The sequence below is a fragment of the Betta splendens genome, chromosome 22 (genome assembly GCF_900634795.4).
Source record: "Betta splendens chromosome 22, fBetSpl5.4, whole genome shotgun sequence".
Taxonomy (NCBI): domain Eukaryota; kingdom Metazoa; phylum Chordata; class Actinopteri; order Anabantiformes; family Osphronemidae; genus Betta; species Betta splendens.
In genome coordinates, this window is record NC_040900.2 from 3,742,271 (window position 1) to 3,761,618 (window position 19,348).

The following is a 19,348-nucleotide window of genomic DNA, read 5'->3' on the forward strand; positions in this document are numbered from 1 at the left end:
GCCTTAATGTCAGCGTCTCTTCCTCGCTGGGTGGTTATGAATGATTAATGATGATTATGTAACAACTTTAGTACAGTGTTTCCGTAGTAATGTAGTCCATTAAAGAACAAGCATGAGGCTTTCAGAGGTGCAGGGAAATACAAAATAATGATAATATTTGTTGTTTTGCTATTTAACATTTGATGGAATCTTTTTATATAGTGAAAAACCTTGTAATACTCCAGTGATGGTTAAATAATTTAATATGACCATCGCTTGCAAGCACACACATACACGTACAATACATAATATAGATGCAGAGTCATTCTTCCACATGCAGTCAGCTTGACAGCATTCAAAGTGAGAGACAACAAATAGTCTGCTTTCATAACAACAACTCTACCTAAACAACACTTTGAGGGTCAGCAGGAAGACTTTAATGAAGAGGAAGCTTGAAAGTGTTGCCACATTGCGCCAATCAATTTTTGTTACAACATACTGTGTATTCATACTATATACAGTTCTTTGTGTTTTGATTTAGAAACCTCGATCTTTCCAGTTTGATAAAATTTTAAATAGCAGTAAGTAAAGTGATATGAGCTGGTGTTGATTAGTATGTGCCGCCCTCTAGTGGCCACGGTGAACAGGTACAATACAAATAATGACCCCTGCATAAAATTAAACTGAAAAATGATAGAGAAACAAAACCAAACAAATCAACATATCAACATTAATATTTTTATGGACTAAAGTTTGTCTATGTTAATGTTTCCTATAGTACCTGGCATCTCTGCATGGGGTTTTAAGGAGAAATACTGTAAACCACAAGGTGGTGACATGGGACAGTAACGACTAAAAGACAAGGCCGCATGTGTTGGGTTCTTGGACAACAATTCAAGCAACCAGTGACTGTCTGACTCACAGTAGTTTATGTTTATTCAGTCAAATATCTGTCATCTTTTCTGCATCTGCATGATGATGGAATTCAGTCTATTTTACTTACATTTATAAAATAACCCACATGTTATATTATTATGTAGAGAAACAGTGTATATGCCAAAGTGTTGTCACTATTTTAATTATTTCTACTTCCATCTTTCTATTTATAACCACACATCATGCAACATTATTTAATTAAATTAATTTAATAACTGTAAATTAAAACCTCCCTGGGGTTCTGTCTCCAGATGATAGGCCCAAACTGATGACTATCATAGAGGGCAGGGCCGCCATCTTTCCACCTACACTACCAAGAGGTTGATGAGAGTAATATGTCAAGATAGTTCACTGCTCCCACTCTTTAGTGTCGTCAACGTGACTAACGTTAGCAAGCAGGCTACGAGGCAAGAAAGATTCCCGTTTATCGCCATGTTAGAAATGGCAATGATACCGTATTTTTCTAACAAACACGATAGGAGCGCCTTTTATTGAGAAATGTAAAAGTTTTTATCATTAGCTAACAGTTGCTAATATCTACGTCGCTATCACCTCAATATAGTTCGAGCGATAGAAACAGCAACGAAATCGAATATTGGCAGCTGGCGTTAACGACTACTAGACTAGTAGAAAATGTCTAAAATCATCTATCGTCGCTGGAAGAGGGCGAGGCGAAATACAAGCCTGTTGGTGTGAGTCATCTCGCTCCGGCTGTGTGCTCTTTGATGGGAGTGTGGCGTGGATGACAGCCTACCAGCCCCGTCGCCGCAGCAGCAGCAGCAGCAGCGTATTTATCATCGCGCCAGCTGAGGGGAGAGGAGCGCGTCGGGGGAAGGAGACGGCCAGAAAGGATTACGCACAGCGACCAAGCATGGCGACCCAGACGACCGCATCGTGCACCGGGTCCACTCTGCTGCAGCCGCTCAGCGATATGATCAACCTTCCCCTCGATCAGGTGCGTTTTTTGGTTCGGAGAAGATAGCGAAAATGCGCGTCGCGCGTCACAGAGCGCAGTCGGACAACCTGTGATTGTGTAACGTGATCAGAGGCAGATGATGCGCGCCACTATCTCCCCCCTCCACTTCGTAGCTTTGCTTTTTTTTTTAGCGGACTTTTATTACGAGCGCACAAATGCCCCGTCGCCCCCAGCTGGTACCTGTCAGATCGGCGTGACGGCGGCTCCGTGTTCAGACAACAACTTTTTAGTTTGTATTCTTTGTGTGTTGGGTTGGAGGTGTCCCGTCTCACCAAATGCCAGTTCAGGACATATCCTCCAGTTTCATCGGGCACGTTTCTTTAAATAGGTGCGCGGTCCTGAAACGGTCTCACCTGAATTACAAGTCTGTCGCGCCTCTCAAATCACACAAAGATGTTTAGGTTGTCCGAGTTCGTCTTCTGGGCCACATTCCTCATTAGTCACAAGTCAAACATTTTACAGTTAGAAACATAAGCTGAGCAGAAAAGTTCAGCAACCCAATTAGTCTTTATGTAGTTTAAGGTTTGACGCACATCATATTCATAAGAATGAATAATAATACAATCTACACATCATCCTCTTTATTATAAGACGCTTCACTGCTTCACTGCTTCACACGTGGCAGCAGTACCTTCTCTCTATGAGGTCACTCTGACCAGTGGCCACTGACCAGTGGTCATTGTGACCAGCTCCACGAAGCCGGCGCGTCGCCCCGCGGCTGTTTGCTCTGTCAACAGGCGCCGCCGCGCCTCTGATGACACACGCGTGGAAGCACCTGGTCCTGATTCGCTGGCGGCTGCCTCTGGGTTTGAGGAGGGCTCGGCGTATCCCATGGCAACCACAGGGGTTTCCTCAGGCTCCGCCCACACATTCCTGGTCGTGTTTTGGCTTTAAAGCTGACGGGATCCAGCTGTCGGCACCACCGGACCCATATACATATACAACCCACTTTTTTTTATTACAACACTTTTACAATGTGCTGCCACTGTGTATAAGGACCGAACGCATCACATGAGGGATGTTCTTGTGTCAGAGCTATAACTGGACCCTTGAAATATGAACCGGCATTATGCTCCCCGTCCTCTCTGCCACAGGCCCGTGGGCAGAGGTGCCTCCTACAGGCGGCCCACTGGGGCCTGGCTGCTCGCGGAGGACCCGCTGCCCAGCTGTACAATCAGCCTGCTGTTCATGCGACATATTGGCCGGCAGCGTGTCACAGTCGATGGTCACATCCTTTATCATGATAACAGGCCTCCCATTGTCCACCGGCCCATTGTACCGCGGGCCCCGGAGCCCACGCAGCGCCGAGGGTTTGACTCCTCGCTGTCCTTTTATCCGCTGACAATTCCCTCTTATCGGCGGCGCGGCTCCAGCGCCGGGAAATAGCGGGCGGCCCGGTTAGAGCGGGTTCGGATCGGGTTCACGGACTCGGGGTCCGGTTCGGTTCAGGTCCTTGGTGGCTCGGTGTGACTGAGCCCCCAAGGCCCCGGCTCCAGAACCACTGCTTTTGGTTCCGGGCCCAAGGGTTTTATCCGACTCCTCTGCCTCCCCTCAGTTTTTAATTGCTTTTCCTCTGAGGACTCTTTTGCTTGCGGTAGATTTTCCTTCTCTCAGCTCGCTTAAATAAAGACCTACCTGGAGAAACGCCGCTGAATTCGCATTTCTTTGTGTGATTATGTAAAAGCTGGAGTGGAGAGGTTAAACTGGCTCTGGGCCGAGGATCGATCATCCGTAACCACAAGCTGCACTGTCGACTGAAAAGTTTGCCCGCTGAAGGTGGAATTGGTTCGCACTGGTCTCAAGGCTCCTTTTGCATCTGATCACCCGTCACCATGTGATCTACGCTTAAAGGGGCAGAGCTCGATTAAAGTCTCTGTATCCTAAAAACCACTGTTTGCGTGAATGAGCCTCGCGTGCTGGCGTTTGCTTGGCAGCCGCGGCCGCTGCTCTGTCAGAACTGTGGGGCAGGATGTGACTCCGTTCTCAGGGGGTTCAGCTTTCATTGTTTGTATTGTTGTTGGCGCCTCTCACCTCTGGTTCAAACCGCAGAACCGAGCAGCAGCCGGCAGAAATATGGGACCAAATGTTCTGTGTCGCCTGCTTTGCAGGTGCTTCGCCCACAACAGCCTACTAAGACGTTCTCGAGCCCGTTCCGCTCACGCAGCAGGAACCCGAGACACGTGGGACGCTACCAGAATCATGTTGGTTCACAGTTCACCCAACATGACGGTGGGGATTTTAGAGACTCTATCTTATGATGCTGGACTAACAGCAGCTCAGTGTGAATGAGCTGAGCCGGCAGGAGCCCGGCTTTATTTCCATTTTAATATAACTGCTGCTCTGTAGCTGCATGGAAGACAGAGCCCGGGCACGTTTTATAATAAGGAAACAGACATGAACTCTCACCTACGCTGGCCAGTAATCCAGCAACATCTTCGTCCCCAAGGGGAAATATTTTGCATAGTGTCATAAAGAGAAACCCTCCCGCTGTCCCGCAGCCTCTGAATGCAGCGGACGGGAGCTGTCGGACAGGATGGACTGGGCCGGGCTCAGCGGCCGCGTATCTGGACGTCACGCGGGCTTAATGGGGTTCACATCATTCCTCCGCGCGTCTCCAGCACCGGACGAAAGGAACCGCGAGGACACTTTTAATGAAAGCTCGGCCTCGTTAACGTTTCGTCGACCTCCGTGCGCTGCACCAGTGGCCGTTCGTGATCTTTGGACTGTTTGTGCTGTACATGATTCACCGGCCGTCCGTCACGGGGGGTGCAGCATGCGAGTGGCTTGTTAAAAGGCTCTCTGATGGATGGATGAAAACAGCTTTAGTAGCTGCTGGTACGTCTGGGTTTCATGTTACCAGCGCTCGCTATAAACTGAGTGGCTGCACTGCTGGGGTTGTGTATGTGCCGTCTGCTTGGAGTTTTACACATTCATACTACTGAGACGTGTGTCCCGGCGCGGCTCGTCTCATAAATCTCTCCATAGTAGTTGTTGCAACAATACATGAAAGGGCCGAGTGTTTGACAAAGCGCCCTGCGAGAGACAAAAGGCAGAGGCGGAACCCGTGAATGTGGACGGACTCGGCTGTGCTGCACGTCCAGGACCTTGCCCTCCAGCTGCTGCTCGTGGGCCCTCGCCCATGGAGGGGAGTGGATGATTGCTCGGCTATTAATATAATAGCCGGGGCAACTGGGATCAGCTGTACATCCTCCACACTTTGGTCCGAGGTCTGTCACCGACGCAGACGCACATTTAACCCAGAGGACGGGGTTCAATCAATGCAGCAGAGCAGCAGAGGACTCGTTCATCCGGGGACATGTTTGTTGACCAACATCCGGCAGCCAGAGTCTTTGTGTAGCGTCACACAGTGTGTGTACATGAATGCCCCTTTGTTTGCATGTGGTCGGACCGGCTCCTGCTCCATCTGGCTTTTACCCGTACAGCACATTTCTATTCGGAGTTCAATTTAACAGGATGGAGGCTCTGACACCGGTTGAGCTTGACTCACCTGGCTTTACTCTTCATGGAGTCCAGCTGATGAGAAATGAGACCGTGCAGGACGGGGCGGCGGCATCACACAGGCCGGAGGACCGGGGGCCGACTTAATGACACGGAAAAAGGGGCTTTATGCTAACGAGGCTCTAAATTTAACTCCCACACAGATGCAGGCGCGCACACACACACACACACACACACACACACACCAACAGTCGCTGTGAGCACAACTATTTTGGTCTCCGGGTGCTGAACACGTCCCAGAGGAGGTAGCGAACGGTATTTATGAAACGTGAGCTTTCCCCAGTGAGATCCAGTGAGTCAAAGGGCGTTTGTGGAGGTGACGTAGAAGCAACGCAAGTCCTCAAAGGAGGCATTTGCAAATATTTACTGTACGAAGGAAGTGCCAGCCATCCGTGGCACGCGGGTGTTTAGAGCCCAGCTGTGCCCACGCCTGCTGCTGACGGACCCCGCGCCGGCAGCAGCGCTTCAGGAAACGCTTATCTGTGGCCTCGGCCGCGTCCTCGCCGGCTTCCTCCCTCGGCTCCGTCATGGAGAGCAGGAGCCACGTGTGATGGAAACCAGGACTCCTCCCAGGATTCATCAGCCGCCGCCGAACCCCCTTTAACGCGAGCGTCACATCTGTGTGTGAAATGTAGCGGGTCGGGCGGCAGCTGGTCTCCTCACACAGATAAAAAAGCAAAGAAGAAGAAACTTCTGGAAACGCTGGTCTTTGCTTTGACAGTCGATGCCTCGCGGCGCTTCCGTTCTCGTCCGCCTCCGGCCGATTCCCTCCCGCTGAGCTCACGCACACTCACCCACAGTCTGCGCTGAACAATGCAGCTCCTCCGTCACACCCTTCCAGCGCCGCGCATGAAATTCCTTCCTGACGCAGCAGCGTGTTGAAAGCGAGGAGCGGCTGACTTCACACACACGGGTTCACTTTTCACCTCTGATTTAGCATCTAATATAGGTGCCCGTGCTTTGTTGATGCTGGTGAGTTTGCACAGGAAGCGAGAGAAGTTGAATGATTCATCCTCGACCCCAAATAACACTTTGATGCTGCTGCTATTTTTGTCTGCTTGTGTCTGAAGATAAATTAGTGGCTGTAGTAAGTGTGGGGCGTCCAGTGGTTTGCAGATGAGCCCAGACTGACTAGTCAGCGTTTCATCCGACCCACCAGAAAGCAGCTTGAAGTAGCGCAGCGTGAGGTGACGTCAGGGGGCTGAAAGTTAAAGCTGAACCTGGCTCTAATTTTAGTAACAACAAACCAAAATGAGTGAGAGCAACGCGGGCATGTTCGCATTAGCCGCGGATTGATTCCGACTAAAACTAGGCCTGCTTACCGCGTTAGTCATGGGTGAACGGCGGCAGCCAGTGTCAATAAGAACTCCTCTTTATCGCTGGCTCTCTGCCTTTGAGCCATCGGACGCTGCTTTGTAGTGGCATCACCTTTCTATTTTGCGGATGCCAGGTTTGTGGATGAGACCACGCTCCAAACAAAGAGCTTTTATTTGACCGTTGTCCTCTTTACAACTATGCCACTGTAGGAACATCTCTATCAGTGGCATCCAACAGAAAACAGTGAAACCACAGGATGCAGATAGGATGCAGACGTGGGGGGTCTTCGTACTTAAAGCTACAGTAGATCTCTCCCTCTCCCTCACATTAATCATGCAGCGTCTATAGATAATGGATAGTTGTCATGGAGTCTCTAGCTGTTCACTGCTCATGCAGATCGCTTACTGACCTATATACTGTACATACAGTACATGGGCAGGCTCATCACCATTGTAAGACTTTATAGCATCACATCAACGTATGTCTATAATATGCGACTCCTCTGTTCCCAATAAATCATCTCTGGGAGGTGTGTGTGTGTGTGTGTGTGTGTGTGTGTGTGTGTGTGTGTGTGTGTGTGTGTGTGTGTGTGTGTGTGTGTGTGTGTGTGTGTGTGTGTGTGTGTGTGTGTGTGTGTGTGTGTGTGTGTGTGTGTGTGTGTGTGTGTGTGTGGCCATCTGCCTCTTCCTTGACGACTGATTAGAGAAGGAAGTGCAGGAATAACTCTGGAAGCTTATAGTCGTGGAGCACCGCAGCGAGAGCGTAGTGAGTGTTAATGGCATGACGCAGTCAGACGTGATCCCTGAGTCTGGTCTGTTCCCACCCAGCGAGCGGTCGGTCGGGGAGTGTGCGGATGTGATGAGCTGCAGGTGTGACTCCCGTGTCCCTCTGCAGGTGAACTTCGTGGCCTGTCAGGTGTTCGCCCTGCTGATGGCCGTGTGGTTCAGGATCTACCTCCACCCCAGTAAGACCAGTCCCTTCATCAGACACGTGGTGGCCACGCTGCTGGGCTTCTACCTGGCTCTGTTCTGCTTCGGCTGGTGAGTCCTCTTCCTGCTGTTTTACACCTTCCTCGCAGTTTCTGGGAGATCGTATCTCTTCTCAGTGAAGTCCTTGAAGATTCTGTTAATATGATTGAGTCCATCTATTGTTCCATTTTCACATTGCAGATTGCCTTATGGTATTTTTCCCATTCTTTTCTCTCTCTCTTATTTGCCTTCTCTCGCTTCCTGTCCTCTGCCTTTGCCTCGTCTCATTCACTCGTCCTCATTCCCTTCATCCTTGTAGAAGCAAATGCATCGATCAGGTAGTAATTGATATCCAATTAGAAAGCTTATTGCCCTGGAATTGGCCGCTCATAATGGCACTGTACCTCTGGCAGGGTGCCTCAGTGTGTGTGTGTGTGTGTGTGTGTGTGTGTGTGTGTGTGTGTGTGTGTGTGTGTGTGTGTGTGTGTGTGTGTGTGTGTGTGTGTGTGTGTGTGTGTGTGTGTGTGTGTGTGTGTGTTACATTATGCAGCTGTCCAGCTACGTACTAGCAACGATACCCATAAAGACATGTTTGCAGATTCCAGCACTTGACATTCCTGCTTTTCTCACTAAGACGGGCCTGATTAAAGGAAGTTTATGTCTCTAAAAGTCTTGCGACTTCTGTAAATAAAAGGGCAGCACGTACACGTCTATAAGTAGATACTTTTACAATAAACAAAGTATTTATTGCACGGCTCTAGAAGATAAGTAGTGTAAGATATGAAGTAATTAGTACAATAAAAGCAGGCTGAGGAGCCGTCGCCTTCGTCTCTGCTCTGTGTAAATGTATATGTGTGCAGCACATCTGCCTTCGCACGCAGCAGGAGTTAAATCCTGCATATATTAATCCGTCTGCTGTCTTGGGGGGATCCTGGTGCTGGTTTATTTTGGGTCGGATTCCCTCTGGCAGACAGGCCGGGATGCTTTGAACGTCACGGTACACAACAATTGGAGTTTGTTGAGCGTCTGAAAGGTGTCGTCCGTCCAGGGGCATCGGGTTCAGTGTTTGTGTAACACTTCCCGCTGGCGGGTCAGGAGTCGCCTCGTTCTCTTCCTTCTCCCTTCCTCCCATTCTTCAGCCTGTGTTTGGCCTGGCCCTGCTGCTAGCTGCTGCTAGCTGCTGCTAGCTGCTGCTAGCTGCTGCTAGCTGCGCTGCATGTGCGCTCCACAACAGGGAGAGCAGCGAATCTAAGCCGCAGTTCACCAACCTGAAACTCCTGCACACTCGAGTATGAGGTTTCAGTATGAGAAGCAGTGTGGAGGCGGCGAGCACCGCCCATGTCCTGTGACATGAGGGCTGACGGTGACTGTGGCCTGGTTCCTCTTCCTAATGACTGTTTGCAATGATGAATCAGGATGTGATTTGTCTTCTAGTGACGATAATTCAACTTTTTTTTTCTGCCTGTGTCCATCTCAGGTATTCTCTCCATTTCCTGGTGCAGAGTGGTCTGTCCTACGGTGTGATGGTGTTCTCTGGCCTGGAGCACATGCACAGGTACGAGCAAGCAGAGCAATTTGACTGCGGCTCCATTCTTTTCCCCAGCATTCAAAGCGTGAGCTGCTACTGCGAACAGAAAGGAGGACCAGGGCTCAGCGCTAGAGGTCTGGTCCTTCAGCTTGGCCTGACATTTGTCCTGTGATGTGATGAGATGAGGTTCACCCAGTCCCTGGACGAAGCCGGAGGTCAGGGGCTGGGAGGAGAACCGGGCAGACAGGACACGTTGATCATGTTTTCATAACCCGCTGCCATGGGTTTTTGCATAACAAAGGAGTTATTACCTCAACAACAGGCCCCGTGCTTCTGCTGACAAGTCATTCCACTGTTCAACCTATGCTCTGTGACCCACCTTTTAGATATGTCAAAGCACTGCCAAGGGACCTCCAGTCTATTATACACTATAATGTATACTTGAACACTACATGTGTGTGCAAAGCCTGAGGGCGATGTTGGGACATGCATCTGGAGCATGCGACATGCTGCCTCTGCTGCTTCTAGTGGAAATGAAACATCCATGAGGATTTTCAAAGATGGATTCTGTCATCTGTCATTTGCGGAAACTTATAATCGCACAGAAAACTTCAAAATAAGTCAGCGCGTCGAGTGTCATACTTGTACTTTGTGCTCAGACTAGCCAACACCAAAGACGGTACAACAGCTTGGTGTAGTGCTCCTCTGGCTTTGCGTCGCAGCTGAAAGGCTCTCTTCCTCTCTGGGCAGTGACACATTTAGCCTCCTCTGGTCTTTATTCTATTTTATTTACCTCACTTCCTGTTCCCAGTAGCGTTTGTTGCACAAACCTTTCTTCTGTTGTTAAACGTTAAAGATTTGCAAAGAGGCTGGAGATGACAGTTAATTATTGCTATACTAATATTATTACTAATGTTATAATATAATGCATTAGTACAATTCAGAACATAATTGTATATAGATTTTTAACCCACATTCCTTATGTTTTCCTCCTCCTGCACAGATACTGCTTCATAGTCACACTCGGCTATTTGATCTTGTGTCAGATCACTCGCGTCTACGTGTTCGACTATGGGATGTACTCCGCAGATTTTACGGGGTAAGCAGAATGCTATATATTCCTTCTTGAAACTAATTTTAAAGTAATACGTTACTGTAAGAATATGGGGGATATTACATCTGACTCAGCTGCTCGGAGCTCGGCTGTGTCTGAAGGACAGTCGTGGGGACTTTGGTTCCCACTTCTCCAGACTGTCTGACAGCTTGGTCTCCCAGCAGGGTGGAGGTGGCTAGTTGCTAAGCAACCCAATGCAAACCCATATTTTTTTGCGAGGCCAGAAATATCACTCTTTCAACCACCTTGCCTGTTTCCCCCCAGTTTGTCTTGAAAATGTCAAAATGTCAGTGTAACCCGTGTTCAATGTCCTTTGTCCCATTAGGCCCATGATGGTTATAACACAGAAGATAACAAGCATGGTGTTTGAAATACGTGATGGTAAGCTGTGTGTCTTAAAGTGTGTGTGTTCGTGTGCGTGTGTGTGTGTGTGTGTGTGCGTGCGTGTGCGTGCGGCAGAAAAGGTGGCACACACAACAGAAGTGAAAATGACGGCTCAGTGATCTAAAAACGATCACGTGGCCCCGTTTCCGAGCCGGTAGTCACTTCTGTCCGCGGATGAGTGAACCAGAAAGACCCATAAACACAGTTACGTAATGGACGCCTGACACGTATGGACCCCTCCCCATCTCTTTTATCATAAGGACTTCTGATAAAATAATCCAGGGTGGTCGCGGGTTAGAGGTGAGGAGAAACACCTGGCAGACTTGAGACTACGATGTTTATCATCACAGAGGCACATCACACGCGGGCGTGTGAACCACCTGTTGGAGGAGGTGAAGTGTCATCAGCAGCTTGTTCTGTTACATCATGCCTTCCATCCACTGTATCCTGCTGACTCAGCTAAAGGAAGCTGTTATTATTTGCATTACGGAGCCATTCACATACTGCACGGCATGTGCTCCCAGGCTTCCAGGCGCACGAGCCCGGGTGTCGCAATCACCTGCAAACACGCGCTACGCGTGGTTACCTCCTCTCCACCTTAAAGAACAAGTGTGTGTGTGTGTGTGTGTGTGTGTGTGTGTGTGTGTGTGTGTGTGTGTGTGTGTGTGTTCTGATTCCCTGTGTCTCAGCTCACGTTTGCATGAACTGAAGATAATTTTTGAATGCCTCCCTGTCTGTAGGTTTGTGCAAGCGGGAGAGTCAGCTGACATCCAGTCAGAAATACCTAGCTATCAGGTATGTGACTCAGGTATGTTTTTACTGCCCCAGAGATGGTTCAGTCACACTGGCATAGCTGTACTGTCAATATTTTGTTCAGTGTATTCATTTTACCAATAACCCTCCACAATATATTTAATCCTGCCGTATGTATTTTCTCACATCTGCCCCTTCGTCTCCCTGTGGTCCTCAAGCAAGATGCCCAGCCTGCTGGAGTACCTGAGCTACAACTGTAACTTCATGGGCATCCTGGCGGGGCCCACGTGCTCCTACAAAGACTACTCGTCCTTCATCGAGGGCACGTGTTACCAGCCGCGGCACCGCCAGCACGCCAACGGCGGCGAGAACGGGAAGCACCAGCAGAGCGAGCCGTCGCCCAAGGTGCAGGGACGCGCGCGGGCTGCAGCGCCGTTCAGCTCCATTGGGTTTGACTCACGCCGGCCTCGTTTGTCTCCGACCAGAACGCCGTCATCTCCAAGCTGTGCACGTGTGCCGTCTCGCTGGGCGCGTATCTGTCGCTGTGCAAGGTGCTGCCCGTGGAGTACGCCATCAACGATGACTTCGTCAGCTCCACCCCCTTCCACCTGCAGGTGGTCTACCTGTACCTGTCCATGCTGGCGCTGAGACCAAAGTACTACTTCGTCTGGACGCTGGGTCAGTGGGTTTAGATGCGTCACTGCCATATTCATCTTCTATTATTTAAAAGCTCTAAATATAAGCAGTTTTTAATGCTGGACAAGTTGCAGCCTGTGAAAGTGTAACATGCAGATAAAGTTAAGGGCAAACCTCCAATAATCAAATGCAAATTAGGCAAAAATAATGTGAAACACAGTACAACATACAGATCAATTAAAATCAGACTGAAAGTGATGTGAGTCTCATATCTAGGTGCATTGTCTAAAATAATGCCGTTATTTAAGTGGTTTAACAGCGCCATCTAGTGCTCAGGTGAAAAAACTACACCTCATTCCTAACAACTCAACATAACGTGTTCATCTGAGCCTGTAGCTGTTTCAAACTAACATTGCAGAGCTGTTGTCACTGATGTCATCAAACTCACGCTTTCTCCTCTGCAGCTGACGCCATCAACAACGCCGCCGGGTTTGGCTTCAGTGGATACAACAAAGACGGCTCCCCGCAGTGGGACCTGATATCAAACGTCAGGATTCTGGGCATCGAGGTGAGCTCGGTTTAAGGAGAATGATTACATTCAGGTAAAGGCTTCTTGTTTGTTATGTTTTTTTAGCTAAAGCCTAGAAGTGTGTTGTGTTGCATCCACTTTCAGTTGGCCACGAGTTTCAAGATGTTTATAGACAACTGGAACATCCAGACAGGGCACTGGCTCAAGAGGTATAAATGAGGAAATTAAGCAAGAGCAGAGTTGATGACTAATATTGTAACGCATACTCCTGGAATAACCTTGCTTCTTCTCAGAGTGTGCTATGAGCGCTGTCCCATCAACCCCACTGCAGCCACCTTCATGCTGTCGGCCATGTGGCATGGGGTTTACCCCGGCTACTACCTGACCTTCATCACCGGCACCACGATGACGCTGGCGGCGCGTGCAGTGAGTTTCCGCTGCTCTGCTCACACCTTCGAGCTTTTCTTACTAGATGCTGGTACTCAGACATAGAAGGACATTCATTTGAAGGCGGTGGGCTGATGCTACTGCAAGAAGCACTCTATGTTACCGGCTGATCTAACGTCTAGACAGATTTGTTTGAGAGAATGAGAGAGACAAGGAGAAAATCTGGGTCAAGTTGCTCTATTCAGCCTGTTTACTGTCCAGCACAATGAGGAAATGCAGTATTTAGTTTTAAGGAACTTACAGGATGTTGTTTTTTCCCTTCTCCTTCAGATAAGACACAACATCAGGCCGTACTTTTTGGTCTCTGACTCACTTAAGCGCATCTATGATGTCATCACGTGGGCAGGGACCCAGGTTGCCATTAGCTACACAGTGTTGCCATTCGTTCTACTTGCTGTGGGACCTTCACTCAAATTCTACATGTAAGTGTGTTTGATGGAGCCTCGCGTTCTGACATGCAATATAAACTTGTAGCTGTATTATCGACTGCCCGTAAACAAAGCATCAGAGTACAAGGGAGAAGCATAAAGCTGCTGCTTCTTTGTGAAGTGAATGGTCAGCGAGGTGGTCCGCTTGATTAAGGGGGGGGCATAACTTTAATATTGACATCAGATGTGTAGCTGCAGCTCCCAGTGTAGAAATCAACACCTTCTCAATAAAGTAGGAGGCTCTTGTTAGGCTGTGAGAGTAATGAGACATCTTAACGAGCCGGATTAACGAGGAGCAAATGAAAGTGGAGGCCTTAACAACGTGTAATAAAGACTGAACAATGGGCAGAGTCGCAGCGAGCGAGGGCTGCTGTGAACTCAGCATGTGACTGGTGGACGGCCAATATTAAACAAGGTCGTTGGCGACGGATGAGATGCAGCTGTGGAACATTTTATAAATGGGTATTAATAACAAAGACATGTAAAAGCTAGAGTCTGATTTAGTGGAAGCCTTATCAAACGTTGTTCTAGTAGTGCTAGATTAACTCTTTCACTTCTTGGCCCATTTCCCCAGGTCCTGGTACTTCTGCCTACACCTTGTGGCTCTGCTGGTGGTTCTGGCCCTGCCTGTCAAGTCGAGGCGCCGCCAGGCCAAGGAGGAGCAGGACAGCCTTCACAGCAGCACGGACAACAACTGCAACCAGAAGGACAAAGCCACATGAGGCTCAGGGACGGCGACGGGCCGGCCTTTCAGCAGCAGGAACCTCTGATCCGAACTAGAAACCTCTGAAGGCTGGAGTGTGGAGGCGCCGTTTCCCTCATTCGGGAAATCACGACGTCCTGTCACAACTTCCAGCTGGAGGGACTCTGATAAAAGAGCAGGATTTAACGATGGCCGCCGTGTAAACTAATGACTGATAGTGGTAACATTACGTTGGTGGAAATAAAAGCTTCCAAGCTGCCTTAAACCTTCTATGTACCCAGTTTGGATGACACCAGAACCCAAATGCAGTCACACCGTAGTGATTTCAGGTTATACGAATCCATTAGGATTAACCCTATGTTAGGCAAAGATGAAAAATGTGTTCATGCAAAGGAAACAAGCTTTATCATGAGCTGCCAATTTCAAACGGGTCTTAGGATCCTCAAAACATTTTGATTTGTATGTGTTTTTTTTTTTAAAGAAAACTCTTTATTTGGAGAAACCACATTGTACACATTTTATAATAAGAGTTCTGTTTAAAACACTACTGAAAATTCACTGTTAGTGATTTTTTTTCAGGTATGAATTAACTGTTTTGATGGTCTCAAAAGGAAAGCCAGATTTTTTTCCCCGTCTCCAGCAGTGAAAAGCCGAAAAAGTCATTCAACAGTAACTAAACGGAGTTCTATAGCTTTTAAAAAATATATTTTTCTTATGTGATGCTTTATTTAAGGTTATTACCTGGTTATCATTTAGAATACTTTTTATGCTTCGGGATTTAAGGGTATAACGCTATACTTTTTTAATGTCTGTTTCCTCTTCTCTGTTCCAAAGTCCTGCCTCCTTAAGTATCCAAACACATTCAACCAGTGCCAATCCTTACAGGTCAAATGTCTAAAAAAGATATCCAATCAGGTTATTGTATTTATTGAGCTATAAATAACTACCGGCCATACAGTAATTATTAAAATGAAGTTGAATGTATAAAAAAAGTTTCCAAACTGTTGCACTTTGTATTGAAGCACAAATTATATTTTGGCTACAAAATAGTTGTGTTGCTGCTGATGGAGTTATTTATATTTGTGATAAATGGTTCATTTCATTTTGTGCCCATATGTTTGATTAGGGGATGTTTCAGGGTTCGTTTAATTCAAGGTACAGTATGAGACACCATTTCCTTGTGTTGTTCTGGTCCACTTATCCTTTTGAAATCCAGTTTATTCTGTCAAACATGCCGCGGGTTACTTACAGACCCTGTCACACATTCCTGTAGAGAGACGCAGGGACGGCAGCCGTTCATTGCACAGTCACATCATCTGTTAAAGCAGCAAATAGTCAAGCCCACAATATGACATAAAAGATCATCAGTGTCAGTGATTTAGGTTCTTTGGTGCAACAAGAATAACAGCAGCTCTGAAATGTGGAGCTCGTTTATTTTAAAACTTTTAACATTGCATCTCATGCCATAACTGTGTGTGTACCAGTATTTATGTGATCCGTGTGTGTGTGGTCCCAAGTAACCTCTATCTGTAGCCTAGGCCCCTGTAGGTGACTGTGGTCCACCCAGAGGAGAGAGATGCCGCTCTACAAACATAGCGATTATTGCACTGCATGGCCACCTGTACCAGCAGATCAATGCAGACTGCTTCATATGTCCAAAGTGCCAAATTTCAAATGGCGCATCGTGTGTGTGTGTGTGTGTGTGTGTGTGTGTGTGGGGGGGGGGGCACGTGAGCGTTTGCTCCTGTGCAACATCACTGTTATTTTTGTGTGAGAAGGAAGTTTACTGAGAGATTTCTATAACAGTACATTAAAATTCAGATTTATGTGGCAGAATAAAGAGAAATTATTTTTAAACACTAAAATGATATGCTTTATTTTTGTCCTGTAATTAAATAAAATAATGGCTTGAAATGATCACATTACAAAGCACTGGTGTAACTGCTGATTATTGGCCATTGAGTTGTCAATTCAGGGACACAGTATTGTTCCTAGTATAGTATAGTATAGCATAGTATAGTATGGTATATGTTAGCTCACTGTGATTACTGAGATGCTTGAGTAGAACAACTCATAATAGTAAAATGTTAAAACATTTTAAAATGCTGTGTTACATGTAAAAGTAGTATAAATGTTTAAGTGCTTCAGTATAAAACGTGTTTCTGGTCCAGTTGGGCTGACCTGTTGAGGTCCTTTAACTTTAGTATATCAGTTCTGGTCCAGCTGGGGTGACTTTATTGAGTTAACTAATACTTTGGTGACCTGTTGAGGTCATTTAAGTTTAGTATTTTGGTTTTGGTCCAGCTGGGGTGAGTTGTTGTGGTCCCTTATTGTAACTTTAGTACTTTGGTTCTGGTCCAGCTGGGCTGACCTGTTGAGATCCTTTACCTTCATTGTTTGGTTCTGGTCCAGCTGGGGTGACTTGTTGAGTTAACTTTTGTAGTTTGGTTCTGGTCCAGTTGGGGTGACTTGTTGTGGTCCCTTATTGTAAGTTTAGTAATTTGGTTCTGGCCCAGCTGGGCTGACCTGTTGAGGTCCTTTAACTTCATTGTTTGGTTCTGGCCCAGCTGGGCCGACCTGTTGAGGTTCTGCTCTCCCTGCTGGCTCCGCCGGGCTACAGTAGCTGCGGGAGGTGGAGCTCTTCCTCGCAGCCAACAAACACAAACACACTCACTATGACATGAACACCCGGCGTTTCTGACAGCATTCCTCTGACCAGAACCCAACTCCTGACGACTACTGCGCAGCTCGGTTCGGGTAAGAGCGCCTTTCAGTTCGGTTCCGTACTTTCCAGCGCTCTCCGGACCTGTTGAAGAGCTACCGCGGAGCTAGCGGCGGCTAGCTAGCCGTGTGTAGTTCCGCTAGCTGTCGCTTCCTCGTCGGTGTGTTGTGGCGCCGTGAAGTGGACGGCACCGACACTAATTAAGCCGTGGGTCTGAAGCCGCGTGGACGTGGTGCCATCCAGATGTTTACGTGTGTGCGTTCACCGTGTACCACATCTGTCCTAGTTTGAACGCCGGGTCTATATGCGGGTAGAAAAGTTGCAACACAGCCCCAGCGCGTGTTTATCACCACATGACCTTTGACCCCGTGTCCCGCTGCTCACATCTCACGTTTCTCTCCAGCGGCTCCTGCTCCAAGTTGAAGGGTTTGAGGGAGTAAACCTCAGTTAGCGGTTTACTCAGGTGCCCCCCCCCCCCCCCACACACACACACACGGAACCAGGGGCGCTGCCCGTGTTCCCATGAAACACGGTGGAACAGTGTGTTTTGCTGAAGCGGCTCCGGGTTTGAGACGGGAACTGAGTCGTCGGCAGTTTCAGAGTCACATGACGGGTTAAATTTAGAGAGACGCGGCGCGTGCTGTCTGTGAACGTCCCTCTGCCAACATCTGTGTGAGTTCAAGTAGCAGCGCAGCTTGTTATTATGGTCTGTTTTCCCACAAATCACAGCCATGACAACAGAAAAGACGCCTTTGTACCGTTTTTTCTCTTTATTTTAAATATAAAGTCCATTTCGGATGCTTTCACCTGAATGCGACTGCACTGAATCCACACCATTGCTGCGACCACTCGATGACCCTGCTCATCCTTTTGTCTGGAGCTGGTGCATGTATTGAATGGAAATGTGCTGGCGTGTTCCTATTGTGTTGGGAGGAGATGGGCGTGGACCAGCCCCCTCATGTAATATTCAGCCTTGAGTGAAGGGGGGATGCTGAGCGTCCCACAGAGCTTGTTGATACAGAGTGAGTGAGCACGGGATAAAGGTTGGTGTTGAACAGCCAAATATAAGTCTCCTGTATTGAGGTAAGGGGGGTTTATTCTTCTTCTCTAGACTATTCTACACTACGTGTCTCCTTTACTGGCTTTTCTAATTAGTTGTAATGGTTTATGCTGGTTTTGCTCATATGTATTGCTTGCTCTTTCTGATTTGGCTGTGTTAAAAGGGTGTGTGTCGGCTCCCATCTTATCATGGTTCAACAGAGAGAGAGAGAGAGTGCTCAATGTGCACTGATTGGTTCTTGTGTGCCGTTATCATCCACCCATTGTGCTGCGAGACGAGGAGAAGAGGAGGGAGTGCCAACAGGCTCCTATTGCCTTCGCTCTAAACAAAGGGCTTTTTTATTTTTTTCACCTGCACACGACCCTGGTCTGATGTAAGGGAACAGATACAGGTGGTCGCTGAACAAAGCGGAAGGAATGTAGGTAATAATTAAATGTCAGCTCTTTTTTTAGGTTTGTATCAAGACCTCACGGAGCTGAGCCTGAGCTGCTGGTCTGGAGGATTACAGCCAGATATTCTGCAGCATGTAGTAGTTCTTGTGAACCCCACTGCAGAAACTATTATCCGACAAATAAGTGCGGCCGATTAATTTCATTTTAACGTGGCAGGAAGTGACTCTGACAATGATGGAAGAGCTCAACTTGATGAATCATTAATGAGTTTTTCATTGATGACTGAATTTGCGGCCATTTTGAAGTTGTTCTGGCTTGTTTTGGCTTTTAATGTTATTTTTAGGATGTGGGAAGACGCTTTCAAAACTGTCATTAAAGTGGTCTTAAAATCTATGTATTGTATTCTATAAAAAATTCATATTAATATATTAAATATTTCTGATGCATTTTAACAACACAGCCAAAATACTAAAAGAGCATCTTGTCCTTCTTCTATTTCTACTGGAAGAATGGCTTTAAATGAGTCACTAAACAGAGAAACAGGCTTGTTTGTCTTGTTTAAAGTAAATCTTTAAAATGCCGCAACCTAATTATACATAATCTCCCCAAAGTGGGCTGTCTGCATCGATTTGTCAGATGCAGACAACGTGCCTCAGTCTGTTATCTTCCCCTCAGTGCAGAGCGGTTTAAATTAAATAGCATGCAGCTACTTTGGGGTACTTAATGGACTAGATAGTTCCTGGTTTGTGTACACAAAGTCCAATTTAGGGCAGTGGAGGAGAGTAGGAGTGAGGCTGGTCTGGATTTAATTGGAGCACACGGTGGAAAGCATCAGATTATCCAAATCCTAATTACTTCAATGATAGAAGTTTAGAAACTATTGTTTGTCTTGGGTGGCAGTTGATGAGCGGGTGCTGCTGCCAAGCCGAGCGTTGTGATCGCCCGGCCTCCATTATA

The 19,348-nt window shown here is 47.5% G+C and overlaps 2 protein-coding genes across 8 annotated transcripts in view; both read left to right on the forward strand.

Moving 5' to 3' along the window:
• The first annotated feature begins 1,623 nt into the window (after positions 1-1,623).
• On the forward strand, positions 1,624-16,146 carry mboat2a (membrane bound O-acyltransferase domain containing 2a). Of its 2 annotated transcripts, none has more exons than XM_029138102.3 (13): positions 1,624-1,870; positions 7,622-7,767; positions 9,173-9,250; positions 10,227-10,322; positions 10,663-10,718; positions 11,462-11,529; positions 11,697-11,879; positions 11,960-12,152; positions 12,575-12,678; positions 12,784-12,848; positions 12,933-13,065; positions 13,357-13,508; positions 14,089-16,146. In XM_029138102.3, exons 1-13 carry the CDS (start codon positions 1,658-1,660, stop codon positions 14,234-14,236), a joined length of 1,635 nt encoding a protein of 544 aa, XP_028993935.1. In that variant the 5' UTR covers positions 1,624-1,657; the 3' UTR covers positions 14,237-16,146. The 2 variants fall into 2 exon arrangements, with proteins under 2 accessions (XP_028993935.1, XP_028993936.1); XM_029138103.3 differs by having other exon boundaries at positions 1,626-1,870; positions 11,462-11,516; positions 11,693-11,879.
• A 687-nt stretch (positions 16,147-16,833) lies between these two features.
• The window catches only part of kidins220a (kinase D-interacting substrate 220a), a 30,976-nt gene continuing 28,461 nt past the window's right edge, over positions 16,834-19,348 (forward strand). For 5 of the 6 annotated variants that reach the window (XM_055505490.1, XM_029138100.3, XM_029138096.3 and 2 more), the window contains exon 1: positions 16,834-16,974. The gene's annotated coding sequence lies outside the window, so the exon portion shown is untranslated. Of the gene's footprint in view, positions 16,975-17,951; positions 18,023-19,348 lie in introns of those variants that run through there. The other variant, XM_055505489.1, reaches the window with a different exon arrangement.